Source organism: Tenrec ecaudatus, chromosome 1 (genome assembly GCF_050624435.1).
Source record: "Tenrec ecaudatus isolate mTenEca1 chromosome 1, mTenEca1.hap1, whole genome shotgun sequence".
NCBI lineage: Eukaryota > Metazoa > Chordata > Mammalia > Afrosoricida > Tenrecidae > Tenrec > Tenrec ecaudatus.
The window spans coordinates 232791709-232807646 of NC_134530.1; the positions used below are offsets into that span (position 1 = coordinate 232791709).

The 15938-nt window shown below is 42.5% G+C and overlaps 1 protein-coding gene and 1 pseudogene across 6 annotated transcripts in view; one reads left to right on the forward strand and one right to left on the reverse strand.

The window, feature by feature from the left end:
- Window positions 1-15938, forward strand: part of RPS6KC1 (ribosomal protein S6 kinase C1) — a 216641-nt gene that overhangs the window by 45503 nt on the left and 155200 nt on the right. For all 6 annotated transcript variants that reach the window (XM_075530269.1, XM_075530262.1, XM_075530275.1 and 3 more), the window contains exons 4-5: window positions 6396-6511; window positions 12229-12322. In XM_075530269.1, the coding sequence (XP_075386384.1) occupies window positions 6396-6511; window positions 12229-12322 (210 nt within the window). The remainder of the gene's footprint in view (window positions 1-6395; window positions 6512-12228; window positions 12323-15938) is intronic.
- On the reverse strand, window positions 1655-2246 carry LOC142429620 (serine/threonine-protein phosphatase 2A 56 kDa regulatory subunit epsilon isoform-like; annotated as a pseudogene).

Sequence of the window (15938 nt, forward strand, 5' to 3'; positions counted from 1 at the left end):
TCCTCACTCCACACTCCCCCTCATTCACAATGCTATGATTTTTTTGGTCTTTGATGCCTGAAACCTTTGACGCCATGTGATCTCACAAGCTGGTGTGCTTCTTCCATGGGCTTTGTTGTTTCTCAGTTAGATAACTGCTTATTTATCTTTAAGCCCATAGGACCCCAGACTCTATATCTCTTGATAGCTTGGCACCATCAGCTTTCTTCACCACATTTGCTTATGCACCTGCTTTGTCTTCAGTGATTGTGTCGGGATAGGCTGGTGTGCTTCTTTCATGTGGGCTTTTTTGTTTCTTAGCTAGATGGCTGCCTGTTTATCTTCAAGCCTTGAAGACTGCAGATGCTATTTCTTTCAATAGTTGGGCACTATAAGCTTTCTTCACCACATTTACTTATGTACCTACTTTGTCTTCGATGAAAGTTTTCTTATTCTAATAAGTGAGTGATTTATCTCTCTTATCTTTTTCAGTCCATTGGTAATACTCGATGTCTGCAGTGAACCTTGCAGGCAGCAGCTGTGGTTATGTGGAGGACTGTTGATTGATCATCTATCTTTTTTAGCTCTTTTCCCATTTTCAGCAAAAGAGTTTCACAGAGCTGCCAGATCATTTAGTGACTGTTCAATATTATAGTGAAAAGACGTGCCTGGTGAAATTAGATAGAGAAGGAAGGACTACAAGTAGTCCCCAGGTTATGTTCTGACCAGTGTATTTAAGAATTTGTAGGTGAGTCAGAACAGGTATGTACTGTTCTTAGGTAGCCTTGCTTTAGTGCAGGGATGGGGAATGTCGGGTCCTCAAAGTCACCAGTGAGCTGTCATCACATGCCTCACCCAAAGGAAGCAGTTCTAGCTGTCACATTTTCACTGCCATTGAGTTGATACTGACTCACAGTGACTATAGGACAGGGTAGAATGGTGTCTGTGAGTTTCCTGGACTTTTTATGGGAATAAAACACCCCTCATTTTTCTCAGTTGGAGTGACTTGTGGTTTCAAACTGCTGACTTTGAGGTTAGCAGCCCAATGCATAACCACTATGCCACCAGGGCTCTTGTAACCTTCATGTTAGGGTGAGGTAATTCAATGTTTGGCCAAGTATTGCAGGCTATTTTTTCTTTTTTCTTCCATTTACTATAAATACATTTCACAGCTTAGAAGAAAAATAAGCTAAATTTAAGGTTGTTCACATTTGAAAATTGTATCATACTCTCTGCTAATGATAAATAAGGAATTCTCAACAATGGAATTTTAACACAGCAATTTCATCAGCAGATCTCTGAAGATTGCTTGGTTTTTAGTTGTTTTTAAAGAGGGTTAGAGCAATACTTACGTGTGCAAAGTTTTGAGAAGTCCATCGACTGTCCAAACTTTGGATGGAAGTCCTTATTTTGATTTTTCTTTACTTAGAGGCAGGTAGGTATATGCAGAGTTGTTGTAATAATGAAACAAATGTGAAATCTGCTGTAAAGTTACACAAGACCGAAAAGTGTTGCTCCAGCTTCTATATAAATGTGTGACTTCGCAGGTCAGGTTCGAATTATCCCAAGCATGCCTAACACCTCTCTTTAACTCCAGATCTTCAAGTGTTTCCACAATTCTTTACGTTCCTTTTCTATGTTTCCTCACGCTGAGGAGTATGTGGCTGTCAGCTTGTCAAACGTGGTGCTGTTCATTTCCATAAACACCCTCAAGACATGGTCTATTAACGCCACGGTCACCAGCTTCCAGTGTTCTCTCAAAATCCTGTACAGACACTTTTGGACTACATGGTTTGGGCCCAAACTCCATTAATTTCGTAAAAGCTGGTTCTGCGAGAGAATGATCTTTCTGCAGAAACTGTACTATGCCATGTGCCAGCTGAGCATGGAAGGGTGAGAAGTTCCTGGCAGTGTGTAAAGGGGTCAGCACGCTCACCAGAAACTGTTTGTGGCCGGCCTGCCTTTGGAGGCAAAGCACCGCCATGGTGATGCCTCCTACGTTTCCAGCAGCTCAGCTACTCCATCGTCATACCCAAACCTTAGAATGGTATTGTGAATCTGTGTTTGGAGAAATGCTTCAGACCAATAAACGTGCCGTACATTCTGTGTAAGACTGTTTTCAGTAGTCCTGTTCCCGAGTCTTCACTGTCCCAAAGCTCCAAGAGCTGTGGGACACATTTCTGATCTGTGTATTTTTTGGCAATGTTGGGTTGGAAGTCTTGGCTTTCCAAAAGTTATATGAAAAATTCACATACAAGCTGTAAATGTGGCCATAATCAGGCTAATTTTTTAAGTTGATGATTTTGTCTGGTCTGTGAATGATGTTATACATATCCAGATGGCTCTTGGCAGAGAATAAAAGGTTCCTCACCCTTGCTTTAGTGCAAGAAGGGTGCTCTGGTGGTGTGGTGGGTTATGTATTGGGCTGCTCACAGAAAGGCCAATGGTTCAAAACCATCAGCTGGTCCACGGGAGATAAACAAGCCTCTGCTGGAGGCTTTCTACTCTGGTAAAGATTCACAGTCCCAGGAAACCACAGGGCCCTTCTGCTCTGCCCTACAGTGCTGCTGGGAATTGGAGTTGACTGGCTGGCTGAGTTTGCGTTGGAGCTTTTTCTGAGTACCAGTGCAAGAGAAGGCTCAAAGCCCGTCCAGTGCCGTGAAAGCTGCACGTGCAGCAAGAGAAGGTGACTGAGGAAGAATCTGAGTAATAAACAGGGGTTGGTGTAATCATTTCAAGGTGAGGGCAGATTTATATGACACGGACGAGCTTCTCGGAGTGCTGGTGGGCATAGTGGTGATGCGTTGGACTGTGAAGCACAAGGTCAGTCATTCTAAACTGCCAGCCACTCCTTGGGAGAAAGACGGGCTTTCTACTCCCATAAAGAATCACAGTCTCAGAAACTCCAGGGTTTCTTCTACCCTGCCCTATAGGGTTCCTGTGAGTTGGCATGGACTTGCTGGCAGTGAATTTGGTTTGGGTTTTTAAAAGAGCTTGTAGGATTTGTCAATGAAATGAATAACCCAAGGAGTGCCCATGTTTATTAGCATTGCGATTTTGTACAAATTCTTAACATTTGATGTTAGTTTTCTTACTGGTTGAATGAGTATAATCTACTCTTCTGAGGATTCTGTCGGTATGGTGTCTAGCTCAGGCTTTTAAAAGATGTGCTACGATTAGCTATTGTCTATGGTTCAGTTATAGTTCTCGAATGTACCGTGCACTCTCCCTCATGCCTCCAGTAAGTTGGCACTGCTCCACAGTGGACATTTTTGGTGAAGGAGTCCTGGTGGCGCAGTGCTTCAGTACTCAGCTGCTGGCCCAGCAGTTGCTCTTGGGGGAAAAGCGTGGTAATCTGTGCTTTGGGTGGACCTTGGGAGCCCTCATGGGGAGTGGTTACACATTGGGCTGCTCATTGTAATGCCCAGACTCCGAAACCACTAATGTTCCAGGGGGAAGATGAGGTTTTCTACTCCCGTAAAAAGCGATAGCTTTGGAAACCCACAGGGGTAGTTCCACCCTCACTTACAGGATTGCAGTGAGTCAGAATCAAATCGGTGGCAGGGAGGTTTTTTTCTTCCATTTGTTAGCTTGTTTTGCACAGCAAATGACGTTCTCCTTTAGTCATTTTAATAGAGCTTGCTCTTTGCCCTTGGTTACAATTTTTACAGTGTGTCAGCATTTTCATTCTGTTTGTTCTGCTTCTAATGATCTAGCTTCCCTTTCCCTCCTTATCTTTTCACCTTTGCTTTTGAGTCAATATTGACAATGTAGTCTCAGGTAGTTAATTGTTTGAGGGAGGTCACATTGCCCATGGTGGTATTGTTTATTTTATAAGTCAATCTGTTATTTGGCTAAAAGGTGACTTATAGAAATAGCTTAAAATCCAAGTTATGAGGTAATTTTAGGGTAATAATCTTAGGAGTTCCTTCAGCTTCTTTCAATCAGTACAATCAGTTTGGAGCTTTTTAGGAATTGGGGTTTTGTTCTACAATGTTTTGTCATTCTGTCCAGGATCATCGATTGTGTCTTTGGTCACAAAAATTAGTAGTGGTAGCCACATACCATCTAGTTCTTCTGACCTCAGACTAGAGAGGCGGGTGGTTCACACGCACTGTTAGCTCCTGGGCTGCTTTCGTATTTGAGCCTTTGATTTCCCTTCCTTTGCTTTTGTTCTATAGGAATAGAGACCAGTAGTAGTCCGTTAGATGGTCACTCATAAGCTTTTAAGACAGTGCTGTCCAATCTAGGATATAGCACATTGTCTTTGTGAACTGTGATCTACTAGTTGAGTAAGTTGTTCCTGGAGAATGTAACATAGTAAATCAACCAAGCAAGTTGTTCAGATATGTGTTGGAATCTTTGGTAACTGTGCCTGTTCTGTGTTTTTTTTAAATGTATATGGCTATATGTGCAGCTCACACAAACACAGATATACATAAGTATATAGTACATATGCATGTGCATTTATCAAATTGCGTGCAATAGATTTACCAAAATTGCCCTTTTTTCTTACATGCTTCATAATTTATTTATCTTGGTTAAGTTGTACTGACTTCACTTATATTTGGTCTTGTCTTTCACATCAACTAAAGTAACAAGTGCCTTCTATTTAGGTTCTTTCTCCCTCTCCTTCCCATCCTTGGTAACCATCATTGAACTTTGCTTGTTCGCGCTCTCTCTTTCTTTCCGTGTGTGTGTGTGTGTGTGTGTGTGTGTGTGTGTGTGTGTGTGTGTGTGAAGGGGCTTCAAAAAGTTAGAAAAATGGAATGGAAAGATAATGGGACTTTTCTACAAACTTGTTTTCTCATATAATTGGCCCACATGTCATGGCCAGAACTTACTCCCTTTTATACCGCACCTAACTACAAGGCAAGCTGGAAGCTCCAGTCTTTTGGGGCTGTTGTAGACGCAGTGTAAAATTGGGAACTGTTTTCCTGAAGAAGAAGGTACCGTCTTTGGAACAACAAGTAGCAGTATAGTAGATACGGGCAGCCTTCTGCTTGAGCGCCACTCGTGCCATGCTCTCTGTGTAGGTCAGCTAAGGCCCTGGGCTCTTTAGAGAGGGCGATGAAATTGCAGACCCATTAAAAATTAGGAAAATGTCCATGTAGACATAGGCATGGGCTTTTGCGTGAGAGTGATCATTTAGGACCCTCCACCCTACGAGGGCCTACAGACCCACAGCTAGGAATTCCTCTGAGGGGGCTTCAGAAAGCCCGTGGGAAATGGAAGGAAAGAGAACGGGATTTTCCCATAACCTTTCTTGAAGCCTCCTTGTACAATCAAGAAAAGTGTGTTGCTGTGTTCTGTGTGCTAGGGACTATGATGGTACTTGGAGACCTGAAGACACCGTGGTAATAATGTATTAAGAGCCACTCAACTAGTGATGACAGAGCCACGCTAGTATGTGCCCCCAGGCCCGCCCGTCCCTTTCTCATACTTACTGTGGCGTAGGAACTTCCCATAAACACAGGACACAGTAACTAAAAAGCCTTTTGGTGGTTCATTTTGTTGTTGTTGGTTCATTTTCATAGTATTTTTGCCTTGAGCCATATAACCAGGACTCTCTTTGTGCCTCAGTTTTCTGTTAGCACATTGCAAAACCACTTAAAATATTTAAATATGTGATGATGTGACTTTTGATTTTGTGTTTTTTAAACCTGTATTGCAATCAGTCTGAAATCTGCATGTGACAAATGTTCACTGAGGTAGTCTGACCTCGGAGCAGTACAAAATGATCCTATTGAACATGTCTCATCAGCATGCAAATGGTAGGTGCGTCCTTTTTGACACTTGTTGGAAACCACCTTCGGGTCCCTGTTGGAAAGCAGAACTCTCTGGCTCCGGTGTGTTCTTTTCTCTCTCACGCACGCTGTTACACATGCAGACAGGAGCACACATGGAATTTAGCATAAAAGCTCTTTGCTTCAAGCTGAGGTTTCTGACCCCACCGATACACAGATGTTCTCATAATTTCCTCTCTTCAGCCCGGTTATAAATTAAAATAAAAAAAAGTAGAAATGGGAAAATTGTATGAGTAATTACAGTATTAAATTAGTATAGAAAACCATTTTGAGTCCTTTAAAATTTTCTTTTCAGCTGTAGTTTCAAATCACCAGCTTTCTAAGTGGGAACTCTCTTACATTTATTGGCCGCAAATGATGAATACACCCTTTGTTTATCATTTGACACCGCTGCTTCTTGTTTTATCAGGAGCATTATTTTCTTTTCTGGTCAGAGTACTACTGGTTCTAATGGGAGAGACTCGCTTCGACTTCAGAAGGTTGCATAGTAAGACAGCAAAGAGGCAGCGAAAGACCTGCTGCTGCTGCTTTCTGATCATTGGAAATCCGCTATCACCACAATGTGTTTGATCACTCTTTCCTGAAGTGCCGATTTTTATTCAATTTTAGGACGCTTTGATGAAACTGTTATTGAAGAAAGAAGACAGTGTGCTGAAGATCTGCTGCAGTTCTCTGCAAACATCCCTGCTCTTTATAACAGTAAACAACTTGAAGATTTTTTCAAGGTTTGGTAATCTTTCTGGAATATTTTATAAACTATTTTGTTTTCTAGTATGTAGTTTAATCAAGCATCAAAATGTTTTTCCGAAGTAAGAAAACGTTTGTGCTTCTATCATGTAAGTGCAATCTAGTAGCTAAATAGCAATATCTACGGCATATCTTACAATTTTAGTGTATGGATTATATTTTTGATTTATAGATAACGTTTTAATACCAAGGAATAGTTAGAGATAATTGAATTCATGGCATCATAATTGAAGCACCTTAAAAAAATTATCTAGCGGGCCCCTCTACGTGAGCTGCCTTTCAGTGGCAGACTTGGCGATACAGACCGCTGCCTGTCGGTGCTGTTGAGTGGGCCCTGACGCTAGCGACCCTGTGGACAATAGAAGGGCACACTGACTGGACCTGGGCCTGGGCCCACCTCTGTTTATGGCGGAGCCCTTCGCCGGGTCAGTTCCTTTTGTTGCGCTTCCTGCTCTTTCTCAGCAACTTACCTTTCTGCTTTCCCAAGCAAGATGTCTTTTCCCAAGGACCTATCTCTCCTGAAACATGTCCAAAATAGTCTTGCCCTTCTTGCATCTGTGGAGTGCTCTGTCTGTTCTTCCTCTAAGACAGGTTTATTTGTTCTTTTTTTTAACTAAATTCTTTTATTGGGAGCGCTTACATATCTTACAATCATCCATTGTGTCAAGCACATTTGTACATAAGTTGCCATCATCATTTTCAAAGCATTTTCTTTAACCTTGAGCCCTTGATATCAGCTCCTCATTTTCTCCCTCCCCCTCTCATGAATCCTTGATTAGTTATAGGTTATTATTTTTATATCTTACATTGTCCTCTGTCTCCTTTCACCCACTTTTCTGTTGTTCGTCCCCCTGAGAGGGGGTTATATGTTGATCTTTGTGATTGATTCTCCCTTTCTCCCCCCACCTTCCCCTTATCCTCCTGATATCTCTGTTTTCATTGTTGGTTCTGAGGGGTTTATCTATCCTGGATTCCCTGTGCTGTGGGCTCTTATCAGTAGTAGTGTACCTGTTCTAGTCTAGTCCTATTTGTAAGGTAGAGTTGAAGTCATGATGGGTGGAGAAGAAGCATTAAAAACTAGAGGAAAGCTGTATGCTTTATCAGTGCTATACTGCATTGTGACTGGCTTGGCTCTTCCTTGTGACCCTTCTGTAAGGGGATGTCCAGTTGTCTACAGATGGGCTTTGGGTCTCTACTCCACATCCTCCCCCCACCTTTCACATTGGTATGATTTTGTTCTGGGTCTCAGATGCCTGATATCTGCTCCAATTGACATCTCAAGATCACACAGGCTGGTGTGCTTCTTCCATGTGGGCTTTGTTGCTTCTCAGCTAGATGGCTGCTTGTTTATCTTCAAGCCTTCAAGACCCCCAGATGCTCTATCTTTTGATAGCTGGGCACCATCAGCTTTCTTCACCACATTTGCTTATGCACCCATTTGTCTTCAGTGATTGTATTGGGAAGGTGAGCACAGAATGCTGGATTATTAGAACAAAGTGTTCTTGCATTGAGGGAGTACTTGAGTCAAGGCCCAATGTCTATCTGCTACCTTAATTCTTAACACATAGATATAAGCACATAGATCTATTTACTTATCATTATATATAAATATATTTACATATATACATGCCTGTATTTAGACCACTATTAATGTCCTTTGCCTCCGACTTCTTTCCTCTTGTCCCACAATCATGTTCGGCCTTCATTTGGGTTTAGTGATTCCTCGCTGTTACGTTGCCCTTGATGCCCCCACTAGGCATCCTACGCTCTTCTCTCCATAGATTTTAGTTTAGATTTGGTTCCCTTGCCCCTCCATTAGATGACTTCCCCCTTCGTTTCTCCCACCTCCCCTTCTCCAGTGTCCCCCTGGAACCATTGGTCTCATGGTTCTCACCTCTGAATTGTTTATCCCACCTATCTTATCTAGATGGACATGCAGGTTCACTAATAAGCACAGAACCCAGGCAAAGCCAAACAAAACAACAAAGGAAGACAAAACCAACCAACAAAACAAAAACAAATAACCACAAAAATAAAGCCAATGACAAAACAGGAAAAACCTAAAAATAGTTCCAGGTCTGTTTTTGACCTTTAGGAGTGTTTTCCAGTCAATTCTGATGGGGTGCCACACTCTGTCCCCAAAGTCTATTATTGGTATTCCCCGGGGAATTTCACTGCTTTGCTCCCTTGCTGCTCAGTTGCATGCCCTTAGTGTTTAGCTCCAGTATGACGGGTCAGATCAGGCACAATCCCCGCACTGTGTCTCGAGTGTTGTCCCCCCTAGCGCTATGGTTCAGCGAGGGATGTCGTGTCTCCTGGTGGGGCCGGCCCTATGATCCTCTCTGTGCATTGGCTTCTCTGAGCAGGAATATCATCCTCGGGGCTTGGTGGGCCAGGATGTGTTCCTCTCACTCTCCATCCCTCTTGGTTTCTCCTGTGTGCTCTAACCAGGCGTTCCCCTCTCCCCAAGCTGTAGCTTCAGTGCTGTCGTTTGAAGTGCTTTCTTCTGGTGAGGTGGGGGTGGAGTGGGCTTCCTTGTTCTTTCAACAGGCGAAAGCACTTTCAGTATTAGCTGTCAGCACCATAATTCAAATTCGATTCTTCTGTGGCCTTCCTTACTCATGGGTTCACTTTCACATGCATATCAGGTGGTTGAAAAAACTACTCCATGTTAAATTGCTTAAACTTGTTAATTTATGTAAACTCATTGCCATCAGGTCAATTCCTGATTCATAGCGACTCCCTGTGGTTTCTGAGACTATAACTGTTTACAGGAATAGAAAGCCCAGTCTTTCTCCCAAGGAGCTGCTGGTATTTGAAAGCTATAACAAACAGCGGACACGATAGTTTGTAGAAGTAGTCCAATACAAATTACATGAACTGAGGTCATTGGCTGTGTTCTAAGTTTCTTGGCATGTAATGTTTCAATTCTAAGACCACTTGAATTGTTCCCCACTTTTATGAAATACTACGTTTTAAAAATATAATTTCTATTCACTCCATGAGACACAGTAATCAAATTTCTTTTAATTCCTTACTCATGATTTGCTTAATTTCTTTAAACATACTTTTAATAAGTCCAGTCTTGTAAGCATAACATCTTGACTGCCTCAGAGATATTGTCTATTGACTGAAATTTTCCCTGTGCGTGAGTCAAACTCATATTCCCCCCTCTCCCCTTCTTGGCATGACGTGTAAAATTTTTCTTTAAAACTTGAAATTGTCAGTAGTATAGTAAATCTAGGAGCCCTGGTGGAATAGTAGTTACACGCTGGGCTGCCAATTGCAATGTCAGCAGTTAGAAACCAACTTCCAAAGGAGATATATAGGACTTTGTACACCTGTAAAGAGTTTCAATCTTGGAAACTCACAGTGGCAATTCTGCTCTGCCTTGTAGGGTTGCCATGAGTTGGCATCAACTCTATGGCAGTGAGTTTGTTTATTTATAGTAAGTCTGGGTTTTGACCCCCCCACCCCCCACCCAGATTTGGTGTTGCCATTTTTTTGCTAGTTTATTTAAATGGTAATGTATCTGTATCAAATCTGTAGAATCTCTTTGCCCTGTATCCTGTGATTGCTTCTATCTCAGCTCAGTTTTTAAAAGATGTATTTATTTGTAAGCCTGGCTACTTAGGAGTTAGCCTTGTATTAGTACAGCTTAGCAGGCAGCCAGTTAGTCACTGCTTGCATATAAACCTGGTGCTAATGATCTACATATAACCCCCTCCCTGGGGGATGGACAATAGAAAAGTGGGTGAAGGGAGACTTTGGACAGTGTAAGACATGAGAAAACAATAATGATATATAAATTATCAAGGAATTGTGAGGAGGAAGGGTGGGGGAGGGAGGGGAAAACATGAAGAGCTGATGTTGAGGGCTCAAGTAGAAAGGGGGTGTTTTGAGAATGCCGAGGGCAATGAATGTACCAAGGTGCTTGACACATTGGATGTATGCATGGATTGTGATAACGGTTGTATGAGCCCCCAATGAATGATTAAAAGACAAGTAAACAAACAAACAAACCAGTTCAGTCCTGGTTGATGGAAACTAGGATGGTTGGTGTTGCATAGCAACCAAATCTCCTCAGTGCTGATTTTGATCTGAAAACAGGCAGTGGTACTCAGCTCAGATGGCCTCCTCTTGGCATACGTTTATGGTGACATGGTTCACCACCAGTTTTGAGCTGGACATCGCTGCCTATTTCCTTTTCGGTTCAGAATTTGATGTTCACGAGGTCTGGTTGCTGTGCCATATGAGTTTTGCCCTTGTTTCTGTCAGCCATGACTGAACCAATTTGATGCTGTTTGAAATTCTAGCATAAACATCTCATTTCCTTAGCATTTCTCTTTTTTACTAATCTTTCTTTTTGTGCTCTGGAAATTCCGTTGCCCTAGCTTTTACTGTGATCTCTCGCATTTCCACTGTGTTGTCTACAGGCTCATGGCCTGTCCGCGAGAGCGTCAGCAGCGCTGGGAGGTACTGTGGGGTCAGTTCCGCCCTGAGCTACCCTGTCTGTGTACAGCAGAACAAAGCAGCACTTGATCTTGTATTTGAATCCATTGCCGCAGCCACTGTGTCAGCCCCTCCTGCCAAGAGCCTTCCTCTTTCTTGCTGCCCCTCTTCTTTACCAAATATGATCATGCAAATACTTGCCCACTACTAACTTCAGTTTGAAGGCTTGAGTCTGCCCAGAGGTGCCTTGGAAGAAAGGCCTAGTGATCTACTTTAGAGAAATTAACCACTGAAAACCCTGTGCAGCACAGTTCGAATACACGCGAGTTAGACTTGACTCTATGGCTGTTATTTTTGGCATCTCTGTTAAATTTCTGGACTGTTTACCAATATGTGGCCGGCAGCTTTAAGTCAGGGGACCCATCCTTCTTCTCTCTTATTTCTTTGCCACCAAGAATGACCATGCTGTTTGACATGTTTTATTTTTTCCCTTCTCTTTGTACTTACATCCAAATCAGGTCAGCTTCCTCTGGAGATGAATTGTAGAGCTGATAATTTTTAAGGCTTACTGCCCTATGTGATTACTATGTGGAATAAGTAAAAATTTTAAAAGGCCACATGTGATGAAACAGCACATTTTCCTACTGCATCCGGTGTCCCCTGAAATCCGGTATTTTATCCTGGAGCAGGATAAATTACTCACTCTAATTTACTTACAAAATTAAATTATTTTCTACAGCCAGGAACAACTTTCTTTCTACAAATGACTTTCTTCAAAAAGGAAGAAAATGTTCCAAAGTTGATCATGGTGATGATCTCATGACCCTTCTTCGTATCTTTCAGCTATTGAATTGTATGATATGTTCATTATAGCTCAATAAAACTATTAAAATAATTAAATGACTTTCTGAATCATTCTATCACATACAACTAAGTAAAATAATCAGTCACTAGAGATACGGAATATTATTCTTTAACTTGTAGTTTTTGTTCTTCTTAAGCATTTTCTTCTATCTTTTCCGTGTAAGTATTTTAGAGTCCCTGTAGCATGAATAAGTTGAGCAGAGTCCCAAAGACACAGCCATCATCTCTGATTGAGGATGGGGACATTGGGTTCCCCAGAGGATTGCTCTGGAACTAGAGGTTCTCATAAGGCTTGCGGTTGGGAGTGAGGATGCCCAGGAGGGGCTGGGTCGAATTGTTTGTACTCCTAATGACATTGAAAATGATTCCTATCTTTTAGGGTGGAATAATTAATGATGGATCTGAATTGATTGGTCCTCCTGAAGCTAACTCGGATTCCCTCCTTGAGAGCTTTGCTACAGGAAGTACAGAAGGTAAGCGATTGTACTTTACCCATTTCAATAGTTTTGACTGCTAAAGACTCTTACCATATATACTTTCATATAAGCCGATCCGAATATCAGCCGAGGCACCTAATTTTACCACAAAACCTGCATTAAAATGTGCTGAAAAAACTCGGTTTATTACCGAGTATATTACAAAAAAGCAGGTTATAGAACTTGAAAATATTTCATTGAGTCTTGATATTTTTTTCTTTGCATCTTAATGTCACTGATGTGAGGATGAATCTTACATTGATAATCTATATTTAATTGGAAGGGTTTTCTAGTGGTATATAAAATAATGATTTATTGTATAATTACTGGCTTCTTAGATTTGGTGACATATTCAGGATCTAGTATTGCCTTGTGCAGAAAGCTTCACGAAACTTTATCTGATGTCATGTTCTGCCTTTTAGACGTAATGTGACCTCTAGACATAGTGTATGTAGACTGTTAGGCGTAGGGTAACCACTGTGCCGCCCGGGCTGCTCTGAAGACAAGGCAACATTTCTTGATTGGTTTTTCATGAGTAACAGGTACGGAAGAAGAGGCAGCTGTATGACTCTAAAGTGAGAGGTAGTCACAATCTCACTGCACTGTTGTTTTTGTGAGGGTGTGTACTGATGGTATGCATCAGCAGTCACACTGATGTAAGTCTGTTCAAGCCAGTTTTCATCTTGATTGAGTAGGAACAAATTCCTTTCCATTTTGTGTATGTGTGACGCCCTTAAGAGCCCTGGTGCTGTAGTGGTTGTGTTCCACATGGTCAGCAGTTCGAAACCACCAGCAGCTCTGAGGGAGAAAGATTGGGCTTTCTAGTAAACAGTTACAGTCTCTGAAAACCACAGGGGTGTGTGTTGACCCCATAGCAGTGAGTTTGGTTTTATTCACACACTTAAAAAACTTTTCTTTCAGTGTTATAACATTGAGAATGGTTAGTTAACCTTTTATTTTATTTCATGGTTGTTCCACAACCAAGCAGAAATCCATTAGTGTTCTGTATAAAGTATGGGGACACATGTCCAGAGCTCTCCATTGACCCCCTAACACTTCAGCTGTATCTTGATTCATCCATGGCCATAGAAAAACATCATTGACAGCGTTTTTACTTTATATTCTGGCTTTTTTTTGGTGAGGGAAGGTAGGCAAGGGGATTCCAATCTCCTTGACTTGTTTTGATCTGGGATTCTCTGTCGGCTTTGGAAAATTTAGCCCTTGCTTGGAGTCTCAATATAATTCCCTTTCTAGAACTAGTTTCCTTGAAAAGGGACTTGTCTAAGTTGGGTCTGGTGCTATTGTAACAGAAATACCACAAGCGAATGACTTTAGCAAGTACATTTCTGCTCACACAGCATTGGCGATCAGAAGTCTGAATTCAGGGCATCTGCTCTAGGAGAAAGCTTGCTCCTTCTGCAGGCCCACAATGCAGGAGGAAGGTCCGTGTCTCACGTCAGCACCTGTGGGCCCGATGTTCTTGGGAGAGCTCCATATGTCCTGGCATCCGTCTCCCTGCATCCAGAAGGTTCCCAGCACAGGAACTCTGGATCCAAATGACATGCTCACCCCGGGCTTTTCTTTTGTAGTGGTGGTAGGTCTCTGCGTCTCTGCACAGCTCTCTCTCCCTTTGTCTTTTGTGAGATAGCAGCTGACGCAGGCCTTATCCCAGGGGACCTTCCCTTTCATTGCACAGGGCCTGTGACTCGAGTAAGGCTCTTGTATCTCACCCGTATCCCCGTGTAACGGATTGACTGATCAAATGGGGCGCATCGTGGGGGGATAACGATATCACTACCTACTTGCCACACTGTATTTTTACCTAGCTGTTAAACCACTGAGAATCGTGGCCCCGTCAAGCAGCTGCACACTTTTAGGGGACACAATTTAATCCATGACCTGACTCTTGTGGGATAACTTGGTCTTATTGTAGAGAGGAGTGGTGCTTTCCCCTGCAAACTCCTCAGCTCCCGTGACATCCTATAGAGGACAGATAGGAAAGCTAGGAAGATTTGTCAGCGTAGTCAGGGAAGAGAGTGCCCTGGTGGTGCTGTGGTGACGTGCTCAGCTGCTAACAAAAACGCCACTGGCTGGAATCCGCCAGTGCCCGTGGGAGAACCACGTGGCAGTGTGCTTCCATCAGGATAAAGGTGACAGCCTTGGAACCCGATGGGGCATTTCCAGCCTGTTGTTGACGATCACTAGGAGTCGGAGTCAGCTTCATCATCGTGTCTGTCTTCTTCTAACGAAGGGTACAGTTCTTGGACAGGCAGGCTGTTTCTTTCTCCTTTCGCTTTTTCATTCTGCAACTTAAGCATGTGTGATTGAGAGCGGTTATATTCTGTGGCTATCCAGAATAAGCTTCTGTTGCTAGAGGGAGTCCTCCATGCCGAGACTGGACCACCACGGGGCGGGGCCATTCTTTGCTGGACTCTGGACAGGTTAGGAAGGAACATGATCAGTAGGAACGACGTCCTGGGAGAGAGTTCAGGGTGAAAGGTAGCTGCATTAGTTTTATGAAAAATATAACCTAAAGCTAAGGCGGGCATGTGGTTTTCTGTCCCTATTGGGACACTGCTGAGAATTAGAGGAAGCCATTGAGAGCTAGACAAAAATAGTTGCATCGAGACTGCTTTGAGCAAACTGGACAGGCTGGGCTATCTGATGGAAAGTCACTGTGTCAGAGTTTATCAGAAATGGTTTTTCTTGGAGGGATATATCTTTCTTTTAACTTTTATTAATTTTATTTTAAGCTTAATTTCTTCCCAAGCCATAACTTTTTGCTTCTTTCGTGCCTTCTGGATATCTTTTACTTCTGTGTAACTTCCTTGTTTGGTTTTGGACCAATTTGTCTTCTCAGTAAGGATGATTTCCAAGTAGCAAGGGAGCTCATGTAGGGGTTGATCTGACCATGGGCACTGTGTGTCCAGTGGCAGGTTTTAGGGGCTTTGTTCACGTGGATGTGCTAAATGACCACAAAATCCATCTCTAAACCTTAAGTTCAGTGTGATTTCCTGCATTTTTAAGTACGTAGAGCAAAAAATCACTCTTTTTGGGCCACTGACCCCATCCATGTGCATTGATATTTGGCTTAGACACATCCACTAACTCTACCATTGTAACAGTGGAACGACACACTGCTTCTGCCAAGTGACACCTCTCAGTTACTTACTTGGTGGCTTTCTGGATATAAGTGCCCTTGATGGACGCAAAGATTTGACCCTCTTGATTTTCATGATTTTATGGGGTTTTTGGATTTAAGGGATTAGCCAACCATTTTGACAGATCACCTTGGACTGTGATGGGAAGAGGTGGATGCATCTTTCTTGGATAAGATATGTCTTTTTTTTACAGGAATGTGCTTTTCTAATGTTGAGAGAAATTGGGGCTGTGTCTTTTTAAAGCTCAGGCAAAGACAGAGTATCTAGATACAATGCTGGCATTTTATCCTGTCAATGCATAATTTTGTTCCTATACATTACAATCTTGAAACACTGAAACATGAGGAATGGAAAACTTGGATGTGGAAGTGCTGTTTGTGCTTATCCTCCCCGTTCCACCCCATGCCTTGATGCGTGGCTAATGAATCCTGCTGAAAGACACTCCGTTGACA